The 24885-nt window shown below is 54.4% G+C and overlaps 1 protein-coding gene across 1 annotated transcript; it reads right to left on the reverse strand.

Annotated features, from left to right (window-relative positions):
• Window positions 1-20217, reverse strand: TRPV4 (transient receptor potential cation channel subfamily V member 4). The gene is made up of 15 exons (XM_049767883.1): window positions 19830-20217; window positions 18972-19144; window positions 14085-14237; window positions 13250-13390; window positions 11778-12076; window positions 10346-10525; window positions 8258-8416; window positions 7950-8042; window positions 7332-7405; window positions 6578-6743; window positions 6336-6402; window positions 3021-3337; window positions 1451-1578; window positions 855-976; window positions 1-426 (listed from the first exon to the last, which is right to left on the reverse strand). Exons 1-15 carry the CDS (start codon window positions 20213-20215, stop codon window positions 269-271), a joined length of 2616 nt encoding a protein of 871 aa, XP_049623840.1. The 5' UTR covers window positions 20216-20217; the 3' UTR covers window positions 1-268.
• Between the last annotated feature and the right edge of the window lie 4668 nt (window positions 20218-24885).

Consider the following 24885-nt stretch of genomic DNA (forward strand, 5'->3'; position numbering starts at 1 on the left):
CAGCTGATTTCCAAATGGGGGAGCAATAAATAAAGGTGAGGTAGGGTCGCACCCCACCCCCAAGCGCCGCAACCCTGAGTGGACCTTAGGAGACTCCACAGGAGTGAGACAGGCCCAAGCAGGGGCAGAGGGTCCTGGGGCCTCTGGGCATCTGCATCTGGCCCTCACCTCTGGGGGCTGGAGGAGAGTGTGGGGACTGAGAGGTACCCCTGAAATGCAAGTGGACTAGACATGGGTGGGGAAGCGGTGGGCTGCCCCTCACTCCGTCCTAGAGGGGCGCATCGTCAGTCCTCCACTTGGGGGGGAAATTCTGCCTGTGGCCATCGCAGCTGGGGCTCCCCACGGTGTCCAGGGGCACCACCACCTCATCCGGGCTGCAGTTCTTGTTCAGTTCCACCACACGAGGCACCACGGACGACCAGCGATCTGCAGAGAGTGGCATAGGGGGCGGTGGAGTGAGGGGGGCACGAGGGGGTGATGAGAGCTGCTGGGACCAGAGCCTCCTCAGGAAGTCTTGGACCCTCCTCAGGGAAACTCCTCAAGGAACCTCAGACCCTCCAGGGCGAGTCACAGCCTCCCCCACAGGAATCCAAAAAGGTGTGAATGTGCCCATTTTAGAGAAGTAGAAATGGGAGCTGAGAGAGATCAAGTGGATCGCCTCAGTGCACCCTGGAACAAAGAGAAGACTCAGAACTCAAGCCCAGCTCCTCGTGTCCCCGTCCTCTCCTCTCAAGTTCTCAGTGGGGGAAGTGGGGCCGAAGCACCAGCCCCTTCTACAGACACAGCAGGTCAGAGCTGAGGCTGGGCCAGTGCAGCCCCCCATGTCCTTACTCCCATCTCCCACTCCCGCTCACCCCTCCGGAGGCGGCCCACGGTGTGCGAGAGGCCGTAGTACTGATACGTCTCGTTCTTGCCCGGGTCCTCATTAATGATGCCCAGGTTCTGGTTCCAGTGAGACCAGTTCATCTCATCCACCCTGGCAGGGTCACAACAGGGGGGGTCAGGAGGGTGCCCCCACAGCCCCCTGACAATTTGCCATGCAGCCACCCATCAAGCTGGGAATATAGTCTGAGCAACACAAGCGTGTCCCAACCCCTACATCAACCACTCTGGACCCCCATAAACAACCTCAGTTCACTCTGGTACTCCTGTCCTCCACCCCAGTGACTCAACTCCAGCCTCTTCCGGACACTTCTTAGAAATGTCACGGGGTCAGAGGACAACAGTGGCCTTGCACATCCCTGGACTCCATCCCCGTGCATCCCATAGGGTCCCCGAGAGCCCTCTAGGGGTGACTCCTGAGTGCAGAGCCAGGAGAGAAGTCCTGAGCACTGCCAGATGTGGCCCCCAAACCAAGAAAATTGGGATCACACATCACAGTTTCGAGGTTCACTTTGGGAGATTGGTTCTGCCCTGTAGCCCATTTTCCGGCCATGTGTGAGCTGCTTACCTGAAGCACCACCGGCGGTCTGGGGTGCCATCCGAGCTCTTGCCCACGGTCACCATCTCCCCGGAGCGGAAGGCCTTCCTCAGGAACACGGGGAAAGAGCGCTCGATGTCCAGGATGGTGGTGGCCCACTGTGAGGGGAGATACTTGTGAGCCTCTGGCCTCACTCACCCCCTCAGTACAAATACCCCCAGCCCAGCAGAGGGGCAGACTCAGGGACTTGAGCACCCCTGGAAGCTTCATAGGAGCACCAAGGATGTGACACAGAGCAGAGAGCCTGCAGCATTGAGGCACCTGAGAGGACGTGGCCACCCCCTCTCCTGTCCCTGCCACCAATGTACCAGAGCCCAGCAGGCTGGCGACCACTTTGTCAGGCTTCCAGCTTCTTTTTCTTTTTCTTTTTTCTTTTTGGGTCACACCCAGCAACACTCAGGGGTTACTCCTAGCTCTAGGCTCAGAAATCGCTCCTGGCAGACTCAGGGAACCATATGGGATGCCAGGATTCTAACCACTGTCCTGCATGCAAGGCAAGCACCCTACCTCCATGCTATCTCTCCAGCCCCTGGACTTCCAGCTTCTAACAAAGGTCAGCACCTGCTCTCATCCCAGACTGTTTTATGTTTGAATTCTGCCTAACTACTCCCTGTGGTGACAGCTCAGGCAGAGGGGCCCTGGGGAGCCACATTTTGTGAGCTGGACCAGGAGACCAGTCAAAGGCTGTGGGATAGGAAGTGTTCCGCATCTCCATCCTCTATCCCCCCATTCTCCCACACCCACACACCCAGTATCTAAGCAGCCTGGGAAATAGTCCTCAAGTCTTATTTTCCAGGGGCTAGAGTGATAGCTTAGTGGTAGGGTGTTTGCCTTGCACATGGTCAACCCGGGACTGACCCTGGTTCAATCTCCGGCATCCCACATGGTCCCCTGAGGCTGCCAAGAGCGATTTCTAAGCTCAGAGCTAGGAGTAACCCTTGAGTGCCACCGAGTGTGGCCCCAAAAAACACACCCCTCCCCCCAAAAAAAAGACCTGTTTTCCAGGGTCAGAGTGATTTCTAGCATTTTTCCTTGCATACGACTGACCCAGATTCCATTCCTGGCACCCCAGATGGTTCCCGAGTCCTCATCAGGAGTGATTTCTAAGTACAGAGCCAGGGGTTAGCCTGAGCACTGTCAGGAGTGATGCCAAGTGCAGAGCCAGGAGAAAGACCCAAATACCACTATAGGAGAAATCCCTGAGCACAGCCAGGAGTGATCCCTGAGGGCAGAGCCAGGAGTGATTCCTGAGTCTAGGGCCAGGAGTCAACCCCAAGCACCAACCAAGAGTGATCCTGAAGTACAAAGCCAAAACCCAGCCCTGAGCACCACCAGGAGGGATCCCCCCAAGTGCAGGGTCAGGAGGACTCAGCCCTGAGCACATGAGCTGTCTCCCAAACTCAAAACCAAATGACCCATTTCCCAGACAAAAAGAGAGAGGCTGGAAGAGGAGATGGGGATGGCCCAGAGGAGACAGTTTGAGGACGGAGGTGCCAGACTCAGGGCTTGGGGACAGTCAGGAGGGCAGTGGGCCCCTCACCTGCAGCTTCCAGATGTGCTTGCTCTCCTTGGACACCTGGCCCACCGTCTCACCCATGAGGGCGATGAGCATGTTGAGCAGAAGCACAAAGGTGAGGATGATGTAGGTGACAAGCAGGATGATGAAGACCGCGGGATACTTGGTGCTGCTGAGCATCTCCAGGTCGCCCATGCCGATGGTCAGCTTGAAGAGGTCCAGGAGGAAGGCGCTGAAGGTCTCACTGTCGCGGCACGACGGGTAGGTGGGAATCGTGCAGTTGGTGTGGTCCGCGTTGCACACCTTCATGTTGGCGCACGGGTTCAGCAGGGAGACCAGAGCTGGGGGTGGGGGGTGGGACGAAGAGCGTGGAGTATGAGACACACTGCCCAGTGGGTAGGACTTTCCCCACTTTATGGAGGGGACAGCAGAGGTCAGGGGCAGGCCCTGGCTCCTGTGCCTGGACGGACAATGTATGCGAGGTGGCCCTCCCCTGGGCACCGCAGGACCCATCATCTACCTTTGTGGACAGACACAGTGGTTCAGTTTTCTCACACCTGGTCCTTTCCCCAGCAGCCTAAACCTCTAAAGGCCCCTGACATTCTTATTTTTTATTTATTTATTTTTATTTTTTTGTTTTTTGGGGGTCACACCCGGCGGTGCTCAGAGATTACTCCTGGCTGTCTGCTCAGAAATAGCTCCTGGCAGGCACGGGGGACCATATGGGACACCGGGATTCGAACCAACCACCTTTGGTCCTGGATCGGCTGCTTGCAAGGCAAACACCGCTGTGCTATATCTCCGGGCCCGGCCCCTGACATTCTGATGCCAAGGAAAACTCATTTGGAGGCAGTTAATGTAGAGGTGTAGAGCTTTTGAATTTGTTTTTTGTTCTTTTGCGGGGCTTCTGGGGCCACACCCATCAGTGCTCAGGGGTTACTCCTGGTTCTATGCTCAGAAATCACTCCTGGCAGGCTCAGAGGACCATATAGGATGCTGGGAATCAAACCTGGGTAGGCTGTGTGCAAGGCAAATGCCCTACCTGCTGTGTTATCACTCTGGCCCCATTGGGTTTATTTTTGTTTGTGGAAGATAAATTAAATCCCATTCCTCCATCTCCCCTTTTGAGGAAGACATTGGTAATAATATCCGGAGTAAATAATCCACACAGACAAAAGATTCAGGGACCAAAGGTTCAGCAAAGAGAGTCTTTTGTCAGTCTGAAGCCAGCTCCAAAAAGCAAACCGAACCAGTCATCAGCTCTGGCAAAAAAAAAGCCCCTTACGCCTCTCCAACAAGCTATTTTATTCTTTCCTTAATCGCCCCCACCTAGAAGATCCAGCTGGGACGACAGGCAAAAAACATTCTTATAGCATATACTGCAATTGAGTGGTGCTCAGGGCTTACTCATGGCTCAGGAGTCACTCCTGGTGGGGCTCAGGGGGACACCCAGGGTGCTGGATTAAACCCAGACCACTTGCATGCAAGGCACTCACTCTGCGTGCCGTACTATTTCTCCAAGCCCCTGTGTGGACACAGGAACAAGAGCCAATGGGGAGTGTGGGAAGCTGGGGTTCTCTAGCATGCATGGTCCCGAGCTCTGTCAAAAGTGATCCCCAGGGGCCGGGCGGTGGCGCTGGAGCTAAGGTGCCTGCCTTGCCTGCGCACGGACCGCGGTTCGATCCCCCGGCGTCCCATATGGTCCCCCAAGAAGCCAGGAGCAACTTCTGAGCGCATAGCCAGGAGTAACCCCTGAGCGTCACAGGGTGTGGCCCAAAAAAAACCAAAAAAAAAAAAAAAAAGTGATCCCCAGGGGCCAGAGAGAGGTCACAGCGAAAGGGTATTTGCCCTGCATGCAGAAGGATGGTGGTTTGAATCCTGGGAGCCCGTATAGCCCCCCGAGCCTGCCAGAGGTGATTTCTGAGCCCAGAGTCAGAAGTAATCCCTGAGCGCTGCCAGGTGGGAGGGAAGGAAGGAAAGGAAGGAAAGGAAAGAAGGAAGGAAGGAAGGAAGGAAGGAAGGAAGGAAGGAAGGAAGGAAGGAAGGAAGGAAGGAAGGAAGGAAGGAAGGGAGGGAGGGAGGGAGGGAGGGAGGGAGGGAGGGAGAGAGGGAGGGAGGGAGGGAGGGACGGAGGGAGGGAGGAGAAGGAAGGAAGAAAAAGAGTGATCCCCAAGCACTGAGCTGGGGATATTTCCCAAGCACCACCAGGTAGAATAAAAAAAATATTTAAAAAAAAAAAAGGAAAGTTAAGTTACAAAGACCTGGACCAGGAGCCAGAGCACCGCCAGGTATGACTTAAAAAACAATAAATGGGGCTGGAGAGATAGCACGAAGGTAGAGCGTTTGCCTTGCATGCAGAAAGATGGTGGTTCGAATCCTGGCATCCCATATGGTTCTCCGAGCCTGCCAGGAGCGATTTCTGAGCCTAGAGCCAGGAGTAACTCCTGAGTGTTGCCGGGTGTGGACCCCCACCCCAAGAAAAAAAGAATGCAAGAAAGGGGCCAGAGAGATAGCATGGAGGTAGGGTGTTTGCCTTGCATGCAGAAGGATAGTGGTTCGAATCCAGACATCCAATATGTCCCCGAGCCTGCCAGGAGTGATTTCTGGTGTAGAGCCAGGAGTTATCCCTGAGTGCTGCCAGGTGTGACCCATAAACCAAAACAACAACAAGCAACAAACAAAAAATAAAATAAATAAAAAATGAAAAAAAAAGACCTGGGCCAGAAATCTAGCAGACTTCCACATGGATGAGCCCAAGCTAGCTGGGGGCCACGTGAAAGAGGAAAACATTATCCGGCCCAGAGAGTCCTAGCCAGACTAGTTAGCTGGCAGCCACTGGCTGGGCAGAGATGCCAGCCAAGTCTTGGGGCCTGGGATGTAGCTCAGTTGGCAAAGCACAGGCCTCGCAGGACCCTGGTGGCCCCCAAGCACTGCTGGATGTGACCTCACTCTGTCAGGCCTCCAAAATGAATGTAAAGTCAAGAAAAATGAGAGGAGCCAAGGCTGGCCCTGGTTAGCGAAATCCAGCTGTCTCCTAGACTTATTAACAAACATCACTGAGTCCCGTTAGGCCAAGAGACCCTCCGTTCTCTTGCCAACGATGACGCGAATGCACCAGTTTTACTGTGCCTGAGTTCGCGGCCTTAGATGGGCAACCTGGCCTTTCTCATTCTCAGTTTCCGTCTCTAGACAGGGAAGATAAAAGGCAATGACCATCTCGTATGAGAGTACTCAGGAATGTGGCCATGGACACTGCACTGACCCTCCCTCCTGCATATGTGCTTTGGGTCCAACCCCTCGCACCACCCCGCCCGGCCCAGCCTGGCCCCCAGAACTCACCTGAGGCATAGCCGATCATGAAGAGCAAATAGACCAGCAGGAAGCGGAAAAGGTCCTTGAAGAGAATCTGATGACCCCGGCAGAGTTACGGAGGCAAAGAGGAGAGAGACACACGGTGGAGGAACTTTACCACCCACCCAACCCTTCCACCACTGGGACCCCCATCCACATGCCCCACACATCGGTACTGACTGTTGGTTCCCCACCTCCCCAAGACCATAGTCCTGAGTGTCCCTCGCTACCTTTTGGATCATGATGCTGTAGGTCCCCGTCAACTTCAGCCCGCGAGTAAAGTAAAGAGCATTCATCCAGCCCAGGACCAAGGCAAAGACCATGACGGCCAGGTAAGCTTCGATGCCCGCCAGGTAGAGGGCGGCCGAGACAATCACCAGCACTGAATAGATGAAGCTAAGGGGTATCGGGAGGGGCAGAAGGAAGAGATACATCCCCTGGTTGGTTGTCACCAGGCAACCAGCACACCCTGGATTCTCTGGCTCCCTGGCATCCCGTCAATCCAGAACACTCAATCACCAATCACTGTGTATGCTTTGGCCCTGAAATCCACCCAGACCTCAAGGGTTGCCCGTTGGTGGAGACCTGGGGTGGCTGAGAGAGTGGCCTTGTTCCCCAGCTGCAGCTACTCTGCAGACATAACTAATCAAACAATCGCTTCTCTCCCGAGGACAGCCATAACTTCAAGATGTTGGAGCTTCTCAAACGTGCACTCTGGGCAGACATCAACCTCCACCAGCCCTGGGAAAGGCTGTGTCTTCTATACACTCCTTGCCCAGTGGCTAGAATCTTGGTAAAAGACTCTGTGGCTCAACACTGGCTTTGTCCTGCTGGCTAGAGGCTATTGCTATCTGTCTGCGTTGGGTGAATTCACTCCTAACATAAGGACTCGAACCTCTGCCTGCCTCCCAGTTTGGATGTGGATTAGTCCAAACCCACCACCTTTCTCATACACAGCAGTGCCCCCACATACCCCCAACTCACTAGAGCAGTTGGAAGGAGCCATCGATGAACAGAGAATTCACACCCGGGCACTTCTTCATAAACAAGTCTTTGATCTGGAAGCAGAGGACATCCCTGAGCATGGGAGCAGGGAGGAGGGGAAGAGAGAGAAGGAGGATGGTGGAGAAGAGAGGGAGCAAGATGAACAGATAACAGGGGGCCTGGGGATGGCTCAAAGGGTCAGGGGTGAAGGGGGCTCCACCTCTGGCACCATACGATCCCAGGATCCCAGGGGGTAACCTCCAACCTCCAAACACGGAGTAGTCCCGGGCACCAGAAATCAGACGAGAGAGAAGGCAAGAGAGAGAAGACAACCAAGGGGTCTGTTAGGAGAGAGCAGAGGAAAACATGGCACTGGAGAAGGTGGGAGAGAGATGGGGCGCAGGAGGAGGTGAAGAGAAGTGAAGGACTGACTGACTTCCAAAGTGGGGAAGATGAGGAGGGGGAGGGTGGGTGGAGAGAGGAATTGGGGAGGAGGGAGAGGACTGAAGGGAAGGTAGGGAGGAGGGGAGGGAGATTGGGAGGATGGAGAGGGCAGATGGGGAGGAGGGGAGAGTGGTTTGAGGAGGAAGAAGGGAGGCAGCGGGGCCTGATGCTCACGTTGTTGAAGAAGAACAGGACGCCAGTGAGGAGCGTGATGATCTCGCCCGCCAGCCTGAGGTAGTCCACAGTGGTGCGGTAGGGGTAGGGGGGCTGCAGCACACGGACGCCAGGTGAGCCCCCGTCCAGGCCCGGAAGCCTCCCCCTGCCCAATCCCCCTCCTCTTCCTGCCCACCTTCTCCTGACTCCTCCCGGAACATCTGGCCCAGAGCCTCCTCCTCCCTCTCACTCCTCCCATCCTCATGATTCTTGGGGCGTCAGGCCTCAGCCCTGCTTCCCAGCCCTGCCCTGCCAGGCGCGCCACGCACGGTGCCTTCGAGGGGCTGGTAGTAGGCAGTGAGTGTGAAGATGACCATGGCACACAGGTAGGAGACCACATTGATGTAGAAGGACACGGCCCCAAACTTGCGCCACTTGTCCCGCAGCAGCTCGTTGATGGGCTCCACGGCCAGCATTTCATGGCGGTTCTGCAGGTGGGTGCAGGGACGGAGTCACCCAAGCTGGCCCCAACTCTCCCCGGAACTTCCCTCTCAGCGTGCCCGAGGGTGCAGCACAACTGGCTGAATTCAGAGCCTCGGCCCACCCCAAACCCTGGGCCAGCCTTCCAGGCTCCACCCAATTCTGCCTCCGTCTACCTCCCTAGCAGAGGCAGAACCGAGTTGGAACCCTCAACTCCCTTTCCTTCTCTGGCAGTAAAACAACCTTGATGCCTTACAAGCCACACCATTCCGGGGCTACGAATCCAGAAATTTTGATTCAAGCGGCAGATTTGGAAAACTCAGCCCAAGAACGACACATAATTTGACTGATGGTGATTTTTCCCCCATTCTGAAGCCGAGGCAGACATCAATAATGGAGCCCCGAGCAATTAGTTCTACACACACACACACACACACACACACACACACACACACACACACACACACACCCCATCTCTAAATCTATGTCCAGGCTCATGAAGCGGGACTAGAAGACTCCCCCCCTGTCCTTTTCAAGACCTAAGTCTTCTCCTAACTGTGGGCTGAGGGATGACACGCTGTAGAGCTAGCTGTTCCTGTTTCTTACTCCCTCCCATTCGAGGCAGAAATGAGCCCAAATGATCAAGCCCTTGGCCAGAGAGATAGCATGGAGGTAAGGCATTTGCCTTGCATACAGAAGGACTGTGGTTCAAGTCCCGGCATCCCATATGGTCCCCTGAGCCTGCCAGGAGTGATTTCGAAGCATAATTCCAGGAATAACCCCCTGAGCGCTGCCAGGTGTGACCCAAAAACAAACAAACAAAAACCAAATGATCAAGCCCCCAGGAATTAGAACTTGGTTCATTAGAATGTGGCGCATTCCAGGCAGTCATACTTAGTGCAGAGGGGAGCATTTAATGGCACGGAACCTGCTCAGGACCCGGGCAAAGTGAGCACCAAAGAGCTTTCAAAACTTCCGGCCAGGGCCTGGAGAGATAGCACAGCAAACGTTTGCCTTGCAAGCAGCCGATCCAGGACCAAAGGTGGTTGATTCGAATCCCGGTGTCCCATAGGGTCCCCCGTGCCTGCCAGGAGCTGTTTCTGAGCAGACAGCCAGGAGTAACCCCTGAGCACTGCCGGGTGTGGCCCAAAACCCAAAAAAAAAAAATTCCGACCAGCACAACGGACAGCAGCCGAGGCCCAGCTCTGAACCAAGTCCATTCGCTCTCCCAGAAGCCAACAAGCGGCAGAGGAACAGGACTTCCTTTATGCCCATGTTCCCAAAAAAGAAAGCTGGGCTCAGAGAGGCTGGGGAAGTGGTCCTGAGCTGTACAGTATGCCAAAGAGAGAGCCAAGATGCCAGCCAAGTACAGCTTTGAAACCTTCCCCTATGGGGCAGGAGAGATAACATGGAGGTAAGGACTTTCATGCAGAAGGACGGTGGTTCGAATCCCGGCATCCCACATGGTCCCCTGAGCCTGCCAGGGGCGATTTCTGAGCATAGAGCCAGGAGGAACCCCTGAGCGCTGCCGGGTGTGACCCAAAAACTAAAAAAAGAAAAAAGAAAAAGAAACCTGCCCCTGTGGTTCGGTTCTCCACCCCCAGTGAGGGCGCTCTTCTAGGCATTCCATGAGCACTTTCTTTCGTGTGCTCTTGTTACTTCTTGGTAATGTTTGGGGGCTACTTCTCCCAGCTTGGGGTGGGGGTCCCTCCCCTCGAAAGTGTCAGGGTTTGAACCCCAGACTCACACATGCCAAGCATGTGCTCCAGTCCAGGGAAACATGGCCCCAGCCCCTGGACACTTCTGTTTCTGCGCTGCCTCCGGGAACTCTGCTTTGAGCACACACACAGGGTGCCCCTGCCGCCCGAGGGGATTGGCCTGTTTTGGCCTGGGGCCCTGGTGTCCGGGTCCAAAGGAGACCCCAGGGAGGTGCCCACCTCGATCTTGCTGTTGTACACCAGGATCTCCAGCACCGAGGCCTCCTCCCCACACGTGTCCAGCGAGGAGAGGTCGTAGAGAGACGAGTACACGGGCCCGTAGGCCCAGTCCTTGAACTTGCGGGACAAGTGTCGCGTGTCCTCGTCTGTCACCTCCCGGCGGATGATGTGCTGGAAGATCTGTATGCAAGAAAGAGGGAGGCAGGGGGGTCCTGGGAGCCGCTTAGTTCCTCAAGATGGATCCCAGGGAGCAGGAAGCAGAACATGAGGGGACTGTTTACTGGCACCTTCTGTGCCCCAGACCTTCCTCTCCCATACCCGATCGAGTTCTAGTTCTCAGTGAGGTGAAGACATTGTCAGGGACTCCCCTAAGGGGGACCCCTGGCAGCTCACAATGGAAGCCAGGGTGCAGCTTAACCTCTGACACTCAGGCAGGCCCCCAACACACACACACACACACACACTCACAAAAACACTCACTCAAATGTACATATATACTCATACACACACTCAAACATACACCCACTGCCCCTAAGAACTCCCCAGCCCCACTGTCAGCTGTGTCCAGGCTGTGTGAGTCCCGTCCTTGGCTCTGAGCACAGACAACGGAGGGGAGGAGCAGGTGAGGGGCTGAACGGGACCCCGGGGCTGGAGACATTCTCAGTGAAAAGCCTGAGCGCAGACTTTACACACAAGAGACCCACCAAGCTGAGTCCCTGGGGCCGCGTGACCCCCCAGAACACCATCAGGAGATCCTCAAGCAAAGAGCCGGGAGCAGCCCTCCAGCACAGAAGGACAGAGCCAGCCCGGCGGGTGACAGACCCCCAGGAGCCATGGCCCTGGGATAGCCACCGCTTGTCGGGGAACAACCGAGCCTCCGGTGGGTGGGAGGGGGAAGGACCTCAGGAAGGAGGAGCTGTGTCAGGTTGGGGCACTGACACAGCAGGTTCCACCCCAGCATGCCCAGTCTCCTTAGCACCCCAGGAGTGAGTCCTGAGCCAGAGCCAGGGAAGCCCTGAGCACCCCTCGGGGTGGCCCCGAACAAAGCAAGACATGAGTTTGTCGTTTGGACTCTTGGAGGACACCAGGGGTTCCCGTGTCAGGCCACCCACACGGGGTGACACGACAGGCAGGGGGCCATGCCCGAGTCTGTGTATGGAATGGGACCACACAGCCCCTGTGTGTCTGCGTGTACACCCTTGAGTTTATGTGCGTACCTGTGGACTGTGTGCGAGCATGGACAGACACATCCATACATGTGTGTCTGTGTGTTTGTTCATGTGGGTATGCAGCCCTGAGTCCATCCTCCTATCCCAGATCCTACGTGTCTGTGCCTCCATGTGCTTGTCCTTGTGTGTTTGTAGCTGAGTCCACGCGTGTGTCCCTGCTCCCGCTGCCACGCATCCCTCCCTCCGTGTGCCGGCCGGCTCACCCCGATCTTGCCGGTCTTGGCGGCCATCATGAGCGGGGACAGCCCGTCGTTGTTGAGCACCGTCTCCAGGTTGCTGTCGGGGAAGAGGCGCGCGCACTTGAGCAGCAGCAGGTCGTACATCTTGGTGACGAACTTGGTGTTCTCGCGCGTGTTGTCGGCGATGGCCACCAGCGCGTGCAGCACCGTGTTGCCGCGGGAGTCCTGGCGCCGCATGTCGGCCTTCTTGTGCGGGTTCTCCGTCAGGTAGTTGACGATGTGCGGCTGGTTGGTGCAGGCAGCCAGCGACAGGGGCAGCTCCCCTGCGGACACGGGGCATGGACAGGACACAGTGAAACGAACGAATGGTGTCAGGGCAGCCGAGAGTGGCCAGGGGCACGGGTCATGTGTTTTGGAGGTAGGTCCTCTGAGGGACTCTGCCCTGGACCCCAAATCTATGGAGGTGTCTTGCTTGAAACGGGGGTGAACTCTTTCACAGGTCCAACTGCAACCACCTGGGCATGCTGGGGCGCATTTCACTGTATCATCATGACAGGTCTTCAGCCAATCCTTTTGTTCAGGCAATAGCTGGCATCACTTGTGAACCTTTATTTTGGTTTGGTTCGGGCAGGGGACACTCTCGGCACTGCTCAGGGAATACTCCTGGCTCTGTGCTCAGATGTCACTCCTGGCAAGGTTCAGGGGATCTAGCAGGGTACTAAAGATGCTAAGGATCCAACCCAGGTTCACCATGTGCAAGACAAGCTTCCTGCCCGCTCCACTGTACGATCCCTGTGACCCTGACTCCCTGAAACTTTCGTTTTTCTAAATTTTTTTTCTTTTAAAATCACCATTTTTTTTGTTGATTTGGGTTTTTCAGGAGTTTTGTTTGGGGGCCACACCCGGCAGTGCTCAGGGGTTCCTCTTGGCTATGTGCTCAGAAATCGCTCCTGGCAGGCTTGGGAAACCGTATGAGATGCTGGGGGATCAAACCCAGGTCTGTCCCGGGTTGTCTGCTTGCGAGGCAAACGCCCTGTTGCTGTGCTATCACTCCGACCCCGAGTTGATCTGTTTGGTTTGGGGCCACACTTGGTGATTCTCAGGAGTTGCTCCTGACTCTGCACTCAGAAATCATTCCTGGTGGTGCTCAGGGAACCATATCCCTTCTGTCCCGGCCGTGGATCTTTCTCGCAAACGGTACCAGCACACACGGTATAATGATTATTTGCTGAAATATGGCAAAGTCAGGTAAAAGGAAGCACAGGATACAGTACAGGCCCTGAGAACCCACCACAACCCCAGGAGAGCTCCTGCCCCCCACAGGAAGATGTGGAGCAAGGGCTGTGAGGGACAGAGAGGGGTGGGGCACTTGACCCCTGAACGCAGGGCCTAGAGGGCAGGAGGACTGTAGGCCAGGGCCGAGGAGGGGCCTGTGGTCTGTCTGGCTCCCAGTACTCCCAGTGCTGGGAGGTGTCGCCCCCAAAACCCCTCCTCACCAAAGTAAAAGTAGCCCCCCTCATCCTTGGGCTGGAAGAAGCGGCCGCGGGCCTGGGCGTGGACGTCAGCCCCCTGCGTCACCAGAAGTTCCACGTAATGTTTGCAGCGACGCTCAATGGCGATGTGCAGGGCCGTCTGACCTAGGATGGCAGAGACAGTCACGTCAGGGGCCCTTTGGCCCCCAGGCAGTGGGGTGTAGGACCCACAAACGGGATGAGGCTGGGTATAGAACCTTAGAATTTGTGCGGAATTTTTTTTTTCAGGATGACATACTCAGTGGCATTCAGGGATTACACCTGGCTCTGTGGTCAGGGATCACAGTGCTTGGGGGACTATATGGGATGCCTGGGATAGAACCCAAGTCGGCTGCTTGTACAAGGTAAATGCCTCCCTGCTGTGCTATCGTTCTGGCCCTGAATCTTAAAACTTGGACTAGGGCACAGGAGGTGGGCCCTGAGCCTTTTGGTGTTGATGTACTGTTCTCCTCCACCCCTGTCTGCAATCCAACATTCTACAGAGAGAGAGCCCAGCACCTTAGGAAGTCAATCAGTCGGCAGGACCCAGTGTGTATTTGTGTGTGTGTGTGTGTGTGTGTGTGTGTGTGTGTGTGTGTGTGTGTGTGTGTGTGAGATCAAAATCAGATTAGTTCACCTACAGGCTAAATTCATAGCCCCTCATTCCCAGGCACATGCTGGCACGTGTGTGTGTGTGTGTGTGTGTGTGTGTGTGCGCGCGCGCGCGCGCGCGCTGAAGTTCCCTGACCAATCAGACAAGCGAGGATGCAGCCTCATTACCAGTCCCTGCTTCCCCAGGCCCCCAGGCCCCAGGCCCCACCTCGGTAGTAGATGTCCCGAAAGGGCGAGTTGATGAACTCCCGCATGTTGCCGGTGCGCTCGGCGATGTCCAGGAGGACCGGGATGGTGTCGTTGCGGCCGTGATTCAGGTTCAGCAGCGCCTTGGGCAGACACGTCTTTCCCGTAGACGGCTCTGGGGGAGCGAGTGGGACTGTCAGTGCCAGGGCTTGTAAGTTTCATGTAAGTTTCATAGTCAATTTCAGGAGCTGGGGAGGTGTGGCCGCCAGCCAAAGATTCCATTGGTCGCTTAAAATGTCATTTACATGATTACAGCCAATCAGGATCCGGTAACGGCTAAGGGGCGGGGACAAGTTCTCTATATAAAGGCTTGGGTCGAGGGTTTTAGGCCGGGCAGATAGTGTCCAAGGCTGTAAGCGAGCTGGCAGACAGCAACGAAACGACCTAGTTCTGCAGATGTTGAATGGGCAGCGCCTTCAGGAAGCAGACAGAGAGCAGGACACAGCAGCAGCAGCAGTAGCAGCAAGATCAGGAGTTGTGAGAGGGGCACCAGGATGTGAGACTGGCAGGCAGGCAGGCAGGCAGGCAGGCAGGCAGACAGCGGACCTGAGGCTAGAAGAGCCATGCAGGAGGCAGAAGAGCAGCGATCCCGAGCGGGCCTTGGTGCTGTGATTCCGGGTTCCTGCTCCCGTGGCTGCTGCGGCTGCAGAGACAGACCGATTGCTAAATGCAAAGCAGTTGCTGTGAGTCACGCTGGCCCGTGGGTTACTCAGACATTGTCCCTGTGGACCCAGAGGGGACCTGGTACCCTCTGCACATGGGCCTGGCCTGGTCTTTTCCACAGCGACTTGCCAGACTTGACAGGAGCTTCTGAGAGCCAGGCAGAGCCTGGTTTCAACAAGAGAATCCTCTCACCAGTGCCACCGGCAACAAGGATAGGGCTCCCTAGAGGGGATCTGAGGGACCATATGCACCCCAGTGGATGGACCACGACCTATGGACCAGTTGCACGGGGGAAATAGACCCAGATAGGGCTTTGGGGAAGTTCTGCTTGGCAGCAAGGATGGTGAAGGGGCATCCACAAACATCACCCCCTTATCAGCTTCCTCACTATGTCAGTCTCTCTCGGGCCCTTCACACACCCCACCAACACTTGCTTATTTATGGTCTCTCTGTGGCTTTCTTTCCTTGGTATGAATTTTGATGGGGACACAAGTTAATTTATAGTTTGAAAATCATTCTCGGGGCCGGAGAGATAGCATGGAGGTATCACCTTGCAAGGTATTTGCCTTGCATGCAGAAGGACGGTGGTTCGAATCCCGGCATCCCATATGATCGGTGGTTCGAATCCCGGCATCCCATATGATCCCCCGAGCCTGCCAGGAGCGATTTCTGAGCATAGAGCCAGGATTAACCCCTGAGTGCTGCCGGATGTGACCCAAAAACCAAAAAAAAAAAAATCATTCTCAACCCTTCCAACCATCTTCACCCTCTCACCACCATCAGGTAGTATTTTTTCTGGGGAGGGGAGTTATTTGGGGGGCACAACCAACAGTGTGCAGATGTTGTTCCTGGCTCTGTGCTCATAAATCACTCCTGGCAGCTCAGGGGACCCTATAGGATGCTGGGGATCAAACCTGATTTGGTGAGTTGTATGCAAGCCAAATACACTCCCCCTGTGCTATCACTCCAGCTCCCAGCTATTTCTTTCCCGGGTATTGTTGTTGTTTTGTTGATTGTTTGTGGGCCATGCCCAGCTGAGCTCAGAGCTTATTCCTGGCCCCATGCTCAAGGGTGCTCCAGGCAGTGCACAGAGACCCTTTGCAGCCTTAAACACTGAAGTGGAGATGGCTGTGAGCAAGACAAGTACCCCAAACCCCATGCTAGGGCTCTGGCCCCCAGGGCAGCTCTTTCTATTTTCCTTGTTTTCCCTTCGGGCCACACCTGACTGTGCTCAACGTTAACTCCTTGCTCTGTACAACTCAGGCTGCCTGCCCAGATCCCGGGATCATGGGTCACGAATGCATATTTCTTAAATCCCACAGATGAGTGAGACTATTCTGTATTTCTCTCTCTGACTTATTTCATTCAGCATAATAGTTTCCATGCCTATCCATGTCTAGGAAGGTTTCATGACTTCATTTTTCCTGACAGCTGCATGCATAGTATTCCATTGTGTAGATGTACCACGGTTTTTTTGTTTTTTTTTTTTTTTTGTTTTTTTGTTTTTTTGTTTTTTTTGGGCACACCCAGTGGTGCTCAGGGGTTACTCCTGGCTGTCTGCTCAGAAATACCTCCTGGCAGGCACGGGGGACCCTATGGGACACTGGGATTCGAACCAACCACCTTTGGTCCTGGATTGGCTGTTTGCAAGGCAAACGCCACTGTGCTATCTCTCCGGGCCCATACCACAGTTTCTTTAGCCATTCATCTGTTGTCAGGCATCTGGGTTGTTTCCAGATTCTGACTATTGTAAATAGCGCTGCAATGAATATAGGAGTGCAGAAGGCATTTTTGTATCATGTTTTTGTGTTCTTAGAGTATATCCCTAGGAGTAGTATAGCTAGACTATATGGGAGTTCAATTTCCAGGGTTTTTTTTTTTTTTTTTTTTTTTTGGTCACACCCGGCAGTACTCAGGGGTTCCTCCTGGCTCTACACTCAGAAATTGCTCCTGGGGGCCGGGCGGTGGCGCTGGAGGTAAGGTGCCTGCCTTACCTGCGCTAGCCTAGGAGACGGACCGCGGTTCGATCCCCCGGCGTCCCATATGGTCCCCCAAGCCAGGAGCGACTTCTGAGCGCATAGCCAGGAGTAACCCCTGAGCGTTACCGGGTGTGGCCCAAAAACCAAAAAAAAAAAAAAAAAAGAAATTGCTCCTGGCAGGCTCGGGGGACCCTATGGGATGCCAGGATTCAAACCACCGTCCTTTTGCATGCAAGGCAAATGCCCTACCTCCGTGCTATCTCTCCGGCCCCCAAATTCCAAGGTTTTGAGAAATCTCCATGTTTTCCATAAAGGCTGAGACCCATGTTTGTTACATGTTTGTAATCATGGTGCTTAAGGAAGTATATAATTAAAGAAATGCATATTCGGGCCCGGAGAGATAGCACAGCGGCGTTTGCCTTGCAAGCAGCCTATCCAGGACCAAAGATGGTTAGTTCGAATCCCGGTGTCCCATAGGGTCCCCCGTGCCTGCCAGGAGCTATTTCTGAGCAGACAGCCAGGAGTAACCCCTGAGCACTGCCGGGTGTGGCCCAAAAACCAAAAAAAAGAAAAAAGAAGAAAAAAAAAAAAAGAAATGCATATTCCAGGAAACCGGAAGAAATGTGCAGTTGCAGAATCTGAACACCAGGTGGCAACAGTGGGCGCTGCAAGGGCCTGAAGCACTGATTTTTTTTTTAACCCGTCAGCTGGAGGAAGTCCAGTTTTGGGGATAAAAAGGCCTGGTCCCCACCCCCCAAATAAAAAAAAGCCTGTCCCAGGTTCCGAAGAGAATCCGAGCTCATGAGGTTCTAGCTGGGTGTGATCCCAAATCTGCCGACAGGGCTCTTGCCTTGCCTGATACCCAGCACCCTATATATAGGCACCCCCAAACCCAGCCAGGAGTGATCCCTTCACACAGATCCCGAAGGCAGGAAGAAGTTCTGAGCTTTTCTGGGTGTGGCCCAAAACAAACATAAACCAGCCTCTGCCCTGGTCACCTCAGTAGGTGCTGCATTTCCTTGAAATGCCTGAAGTCTCATCAGAAAATATCTCTTCCTCAGCTTCTGGAAGCTTCTTCAGGCCCCCTGGGAGCAGAGAGCCCGACTCTGACTGAAACAGGGCTGCCTCTCAGTGTCACTCATAGGGGCCCTCAACTCCCCTGGCCCATGGCCCTGAGGGGGGCTCTCTCACGGAGGGGCCCACGGGCCAGTTTCCCTAGTTCGCAGTGTCCTAGCATCTGGACACACTGGACTGGACGGGACCTTTTGGGCGGGAGGAGTGAGGGGCCCCCTCCAGAAGAGATACTCATCCAGCAGGAGGCCCCGGCTTGAACCCCAGCACAGCATGGTCCCCCAAGTTCTGCCAGGAACACTTGGTAGTAACCTCTCAATTCTGCCAGGCGTGGCCCCAGCCTAGGAGGGTGATATGATAAAAAGAGCACGATAGGGCCCGGAGAGATAGCACAGCGGTGTTTGCCTTGCAAGCAGCCGATCCAGGACCAAAGGTGGTTGGTTCGAATCCCGGTGTCCCATAGGGTCCCCCGTGCCTGCCAGGAGCTATTTCTGAGCAGACAGCCAGGAGTGACCCCTCAGCACTACCTGGTGTGGCCCAAAAACCAAAAAAAAAAAAAAAGAGCAAGACAGAGCCAGAAGTGAGGCGGGGTCAAGAGGACCTGAGAAGCAGACGGATGTGGCTATTAGGGCCCAGGCCCTGTGCCCCTATTCAGGGCCCCAAGAAGGAGCACATGGGCTCCAAGGCCCCAATTTCTCTCTGCTCAGCAGTGGAGAATCCGCTCTTCTCTGACACCCCCAATCTATCTTGTTAACCCACATCCACAAGGGAGTAAACTGAGGCTCGTCTGTCTCCCTCCGTGGTGCAGGTGAGTGGACTCTGGTCCCCTCTCACATGAAGGCTCAATGTAAAGTGGCAAAGTCCCTAGAGGTTAAGTAACAAGGTAAAGGACACGCAGCCCACATGACCAAGCTCAGGTGCTAAAGATAGGGATGTAGGGGCACAGAGTGAGAGGACAGTAGGGAGGGCACTCGCCTGGCATGTGGCTGCCTAGCGTTCAATCCCCGGCACCTCATATGACCCTCCGAGCACTGCCAGGTGTAACCCTTGAGCACTGCCGGTGGGTGAATAAGAGAAGAAAAACGATGGAGTCGGGGTGCTCCATCCCACATCAGGCCTCTCCCCCCCTCACTCACCCCGGAACTCCTCATCTGTCAGGCGCTTCTTGTGGGCCAGCAGGTAGGGGAGCAGCCCGTCCAGGTCAGCGATGGAGCCCCTGGAAACAATGTCGAAGAGGATGGGCCGGTTGAAGACTTTGAGGACGGGCGGAGGCTGGGGGGCGGGGGCTTTGGGGCTCTGTGGCTGCTTCCTATAGGCAGGGAGGCAGAGAAAAGGATGGACTCATTAGCAGACCCCTGGGTTAGGGGTGAGACACAAAGGAACACTTTTGGAGGTTCATACTAGGATGCCTGGGATCAAACCAGGACCTGGTGTGTGGAAGAGACAGGGGAGTGGATGGTTAGATGGGTGGATGAGTGGGTGGATGGATGTGTGGGTGGGTGGGTGGATGGATGGATGGATGGATGGATGGATGGATGGATGGATGGATGGATGGATGGATGGATGGATGGGCTGGTGGGTGGGTGGGTGGGTGGATGGGTGGATGGGTGAATAGGTGGATGGGTAGATGAATGGGTGGATGGATGAATGGATGGATGGATGGATGGATGGATGGATGGATGGATGGATGGATGGATGGATGGATGGGCTGGTGGGTGGGTGGGTGGGTGGATGGGTGGATGGGTGGATAGGTGGATGGGTAGATGGATGGGTGGATGGATGGATGGATGGATGGGTTGGTGAATGGGTGGGTGGATAGGTGGGTGGGTGGGTGGATAGGTGGATGGGTAGATGGATAGATGGATGGATGAATGGATGGACAGGCAGGTTCCATGGATGGGTCAGTTGATGGATGGATTGGTGAATGCATGGAGGGATAGGCATGGTGTAGATGAATTCAGTGCAGGAGAGACCCACTGTCCGGCCATACTCACTCTATGACCTTCCTCCTCCATCGCCTGTTGTCACTAGGGTGGTGGCGGTAGGTGCCATAGTCGAAGAGCGAGTCCATGGGGGCCTTCTTGGGCCCTGGCACCACTGAGGACTCGTAGAGGGTGGACTCCAGGAGGTCGATGGGGTTGGGCACCCCCTTGCGGAACGCTCCCTGGAACTTCATGCGCAGGTTGGGCCGCCCGTCTGCCGGTCCAGGGGGGCGCCCAGCATCCGCCCCTGAGGGCAAAGGGGAGCCCTCCTCCCCCTCGAATAGGTTGGCCAGGGAAGACAGGGGGAAGGCCTCCCCTGCAGGGGTGTTCCCCTCGTCCCCAGGGGGCTCAGCCACTTCCCCAGGACCAGAGTGGGGGCTCTCGCTGCCATCTGCCATGCTGATCTGTGTGTGTTCTCTGCCTGCAAGGGAGAAAGGGAAGTGAGGTGGAGCCCCGCCTGTGCGTGTAATGTGTGTATATGTTGCAGGCTTGTATGTTGTATGTTGTTCATGTGTAACCATGCATGTGGCATGCATGTGACTGTTCATGTGTGTTCGTGCGCATGTGATCATGTGTGTGCGTGTACACGCCCTCAGAGCCCCTCCCTCCGGCACAGAGGGCCCCGGGCAGCCACTTCAAAGCGACCGTGATGAAGGGCTGCAGGGACCACGCCTGACTGCGGTCGCCTCCAGCCCGGCAAAGGCAAGAACAGCCACACAGACCCTTTCACAGGCCTGGAAACATGAGCCCTCTGGCTAGCCATAGCAGCAGCAGCTGTCGGGGAGCTGGGACCCCGCTAGAGCAGCTTAGGAGTGAGGGGAGCTGACTCCAGCCCAGGCAGCAGTTCCAACCGTGCCGCCCAGCAGGACAGAAATCATCAGGGCCAGCCGCTGTGGGACATCCAGTGGGCCCCTGTCCCAAAGTCTCTGTGTTGTCCCAGTGAAACAGGCTTGGGGGGCAAAGCAGAGGCATCCCAGCTGCCAGCCCAGAGGTGAAGGCAGAAGCACTGAGCAGCCCAGCCCGGGGCCTGGACAGGAAGCCACGTGGGAGTCTCAGTTTCCTCCCATCAGCGCCAGGACCGCACTGGGCAGACAAGAACCCCAGATCCGATTGGTTTTGGATGGTGCAGACTCTGCTTAGGGTGCTCCCTCGCTGCCTGATAAGCCCAGCCTCACCACTGCGCTTTCCTTTTCCAGGAGAAGAGCTGGGAGGGGAGGGCAACGCCAGAGAAACACTCTACTTTCTTTTATTTCAGCAGGCAACTAACTCACTGGGCAGTGCTCAGGGGTGACTCTGACTCTGGACTCAGGATTTACTCCTGGCAGTACTTGGGGGACCACATGGGATGCCAAGGATCAAACCTGGGTCAGCTGCATGCCAGGCAAGCTCCGTCACCGCTGCGCTATCGCTCCGGCCCCTCTCTGACGATTTTAGCTGTACTTCCAGTTATTTTTAAACGTTGTACTTTATGGAACACTCGTGAATGATGAGCTAATAGAACAAATATAATGACCTATGAAAAGATTTGATGACTTATGAAAAGCAAGTTAAAATAAACTTACTAAAAAGTAAAGTAAACGCACTGTTTTTAAGATATGTCTAGTTAAATTTATTGAAAGTTTTAGAAAGTTAAGGGTTGGGCCCAGAGAGATAGCCCAGCGGTGTTTGCCTTGCAAGCAGCTGATCCAGGGCCAAAGGTGGTTGGTTCGAATCCCGGCGTCCCATAGGGTCCCCCATGCCTGCCAGGAGCTATTTCTGAGCAGACAGCCAGGAGTCACCCCTGAGCACCGCCGGGTGTGGCCCAAAAACCAAAAAAAAAAAAAAAAAAAAAAAGTTCAGGGTTGGAGCGACAGCACAGCAGGGAGGGCGTTTGCCTTGCACGCAGCCAACCAGGGTTGGATCTGCAGCATCCCATATAATCTCCTAAACCTGCCAAGAGTGATTCCTGAGTGTAGAGCCAGGAGGAACCCCAGAGTGCCACCAGGTGTGGCTTCTCATTCCCCCAAAAAGTCTTAAAAGTTTATGGTTGGGGGCCGGAGTGATAGCACAGTGGTAGGGCTTTTGCCTTGCATGTGGCCAAACCCAGAACAGACCTGGGTTTGATCCCCGGCATCCCAGATGGTCTCCCAAGTCAGGAGCGATCTCTGAGCGCAGAACCAGGAGTAATACCTGAGCATCACCAGGTGTGGCCCAAAAACAACAACAGAAAAAGTTCACATTTGGGGACCTCAGAGAGTTAATACACCTCAGAGAGTTAAGGCACCTGCCTTGCACATGGCCAGCTCGGATTAGATCCCAGCACACATATAGATCCCTGAGCACCACCGAAGTGAGCCCTTAGCACAGAGGCAGAAGTAAGCCCTGAACCCTGGAACCCAGAGTCAGTCTTAGGCCAGAAAACATCTGGGATAAGGTCTCCTTGTATTTAGGCCAAGGCTTTTTTTTTTTTTCCTTTTTCCCCATATTTTGCTGGGCCCATGCAAACAACAATGATTGCAACTCTCACACCATTATTACTGTATTTTTTAAACTTTTTTTGTTTTGTTTTGTGTTTTAGGTCACATCCGGCAGCGCTCAGGAGTTACTCCTGGCTCTATGCTCAGAAATCACTCCTGGCAGGCTCGGGGGACCATACGGGATTAAAACCACACTCTCTGCATGAAAGGCAAACGCCTTACCTCCATGCTATCTCTCCAGCCCCTGTATTTTTTAAACTTTTATCCTTTTTTTTTTTTAAAAGAAGAGCTTACTAAACTTTCTTTAGGTGCTTCAATGAATTCATTGTGATTCAATAATTTTCAAAAATATTTTTTCCTTTCTCTTCCGTCTCTTTAGTTTTTCTTTCAATTTTCTATTTTTTAAAATCATGTTGCTTTTAGTCTTCCTAAAACAAATGTATTATTATTAGTTATGTCAACTATGTGATGCATTTTCTTTAAATAAATTAATAAAAAAGAAGTAAGCCTTGAGCACAACTGGGTGTGACCTGTCCCAAAAAAAAAAGTTCATGTTTCCTTATTCACTAAAAATAAAAAGCATTTAGGGTTAGGCTGACGCTCATCATAACACTCTGCTTTCTACTCATCATCCCTCTTAAAGATCAATATGAGCTTATTTTAGAAGATATTTTTGGGCCAGAGCAATAGCACAGCGGTAAGGCGTTTGCCTTGCACATGGCCAACCCTGGATGGACACTGGTTCGATTCCCAGCATCCTATATGGCACCCCCCCCCAGGCCTACCTGAAGCGACTTCTGAGCACAGAGCCAGGAGTAACCTCTGAGCACTACTGGGTGTGGCCCCCAAAAAGCAAAATTAATTAATTAAAATTAAAAATAGTATTTAACAAGAAAAATGTGTGCCAGTCTCTGCCATTCATTGGCACAGAAGGCACACCTCAGCATAGACTGGCACACATGGGCTCACAGACTGTACCAGCTTATACACACAGGCAGAGATAAAGATAGCTCATGTTGGCATAGACTGGCACCAATAGACACAACATGGCACTGGTTGACATCAAGCAGCAAGACAGGCTCGTGTTGGCCTGCCAGACACTGCCTAGCATTTCTTGATCCAGGTTGGCACCACCTGGGGCAGATGCACTGCACCGAGTGGTGCTGCCTCATGAAGACTGGCAACAGTTGGCATAGGGGTACACGAGCTACGACAGAAGCTGCAGCTCCCTAACCATGTCTGTCCCCGCTGTTCTGAAGGACACCCACTTCAACAGCACCCAGGATTTTGGGTGCCTCATGGTAGAGGCTCTGCAGACAGTTCCGCTTCCAAACCCCTCCCATCACTCACTCCATCTCCTCAAGCACTGCAGACCTGTGGTTATGAGCATCTTAGAGATACTGGTTTGGGGGACATGCCCGGCGGTACTCAGGGACTACTCCTGGCTCAGTGCTCGATGGGGAGGGGCCACTTCTGGCATTTCTTAGGGGACCACGCAGTACCAGGGATTAAACTCAGGTCTCCAGGGGCCGGAGAGATAGCATGGAGGTAAGGCGTTTGCCTTTCATGCAGAAGGTCCGTGGTTCGAATCCCGGCGTCCCATATGGTCCCCCGAGCCTCTCAGGAGCGATTTCTGAGCAGAAAGCCAGGAGTAATCCCTGAGCACTGCCGGGTGTGACCCAAAAAACAAAAAAACAAAAAAAACCAAAAAACAAAACTCAGGTCTCCTGCTTCAAAATCTGAACTCAGTCCATCTCGGCCCATCGAACTCTGCAGCCTGTGAAAAACGCCTGAATTGTCTCACCATCATGATCCTGAGCCAGCGTGGGAGATGCTCACCCTCCTCCCCCGGCTCTTGCTCATTCAGAGTGCTCCAGTCTGGCCCGCCACACCCCATCCTCTGTTGGTGAAGCCCTAGACTGTAGTGGCCAAAACTGCTCCCACTTTACAGCTGGGGAAACTGAATCTCCAAGAGAGGACCCAGCGGCCAAGGGCTTGAAGAAGGCCTCTCCATGCTGCTTGTTCTCAGATGCTTCCCATGCATCAGCATGTATACAAACACACACACACACACACACACACACACACACACACACACACACACACACACACACACGCTGCCTAGTTTCCCCAAGGCTGGCTGCCAGCTCCCTTGGCAAACACAACCCATCTCTGTGGTCGGTCTGTCGGAGAGTCCCACCCGGTTCTAACTGGCCCCTAGGCTGCGATTATACATTCCACGTCCTTGATCGCCAGCAGCCTCCTCAGGGGGTGCAGGCGGGGCAAGACAGCCCCATTCACTGTGTGCCCAGCACCTTTGCCATGGGACACATGGAGGCAAATAAGAACGAATCAACACCCCTTGGGGTGAAACGATGGCACATTGGGGAGGGCATTTGTCTTACACACAGTCAACCCAGGTTCCATCTCCGACATCCCCTAGGGTTCCCCCAAGCACTGTCAGAAGTGATTTTATTTATTTATTTATTTATTTATTTGGTTTTTGGGTCACATCTAGCGGTGCTCAGGGGTCCTCAGGGGTCCCTCCTGGCTCTGCGCTCAGAAATCGCTCCTGGCAGGCTAGGGAACCAAATGGGTTGCCGGGAATTGAA

This window comes from Suncus etruscus, chromosome 2 (genome assembly GCF_024139225.1).
Source record: "Suncus etruscus isolate mSunEtr1 chromosome 2, mSunEtr1.pri.cur, whole genome shotgun sequence".
Taxonomy (NCBI): Eukaryota; Metazoa; Chordata; class Mammalia; order Eulipotyphla; family Soricidae; genus Suncus; species Suncus etruscus.

Coding starts and splice junctions, on each gene's coding strand:
- TRPV4 (XM_049767883.1), bottom strand. CDS start 20,215: ATGGCAGATGGCAGCGAGAGCCCCCACTCTGGTCCTGGGGAAGTGGCT. Junction 10,526..11,777: donor CCAAGACCGGCAAGATCGGG/GTGAGCCGGCCG, acceptor TCTTGCATACAG/ATCTTCCAGCACATCATCCG. Junction 8,043..8,257: donor ACCAGCCCCTCGAAGGCACC/GTGCGTGGCGCG, acceptor CGTGTGCTGCAG/CCCCCCTACCCCTACCGCAC.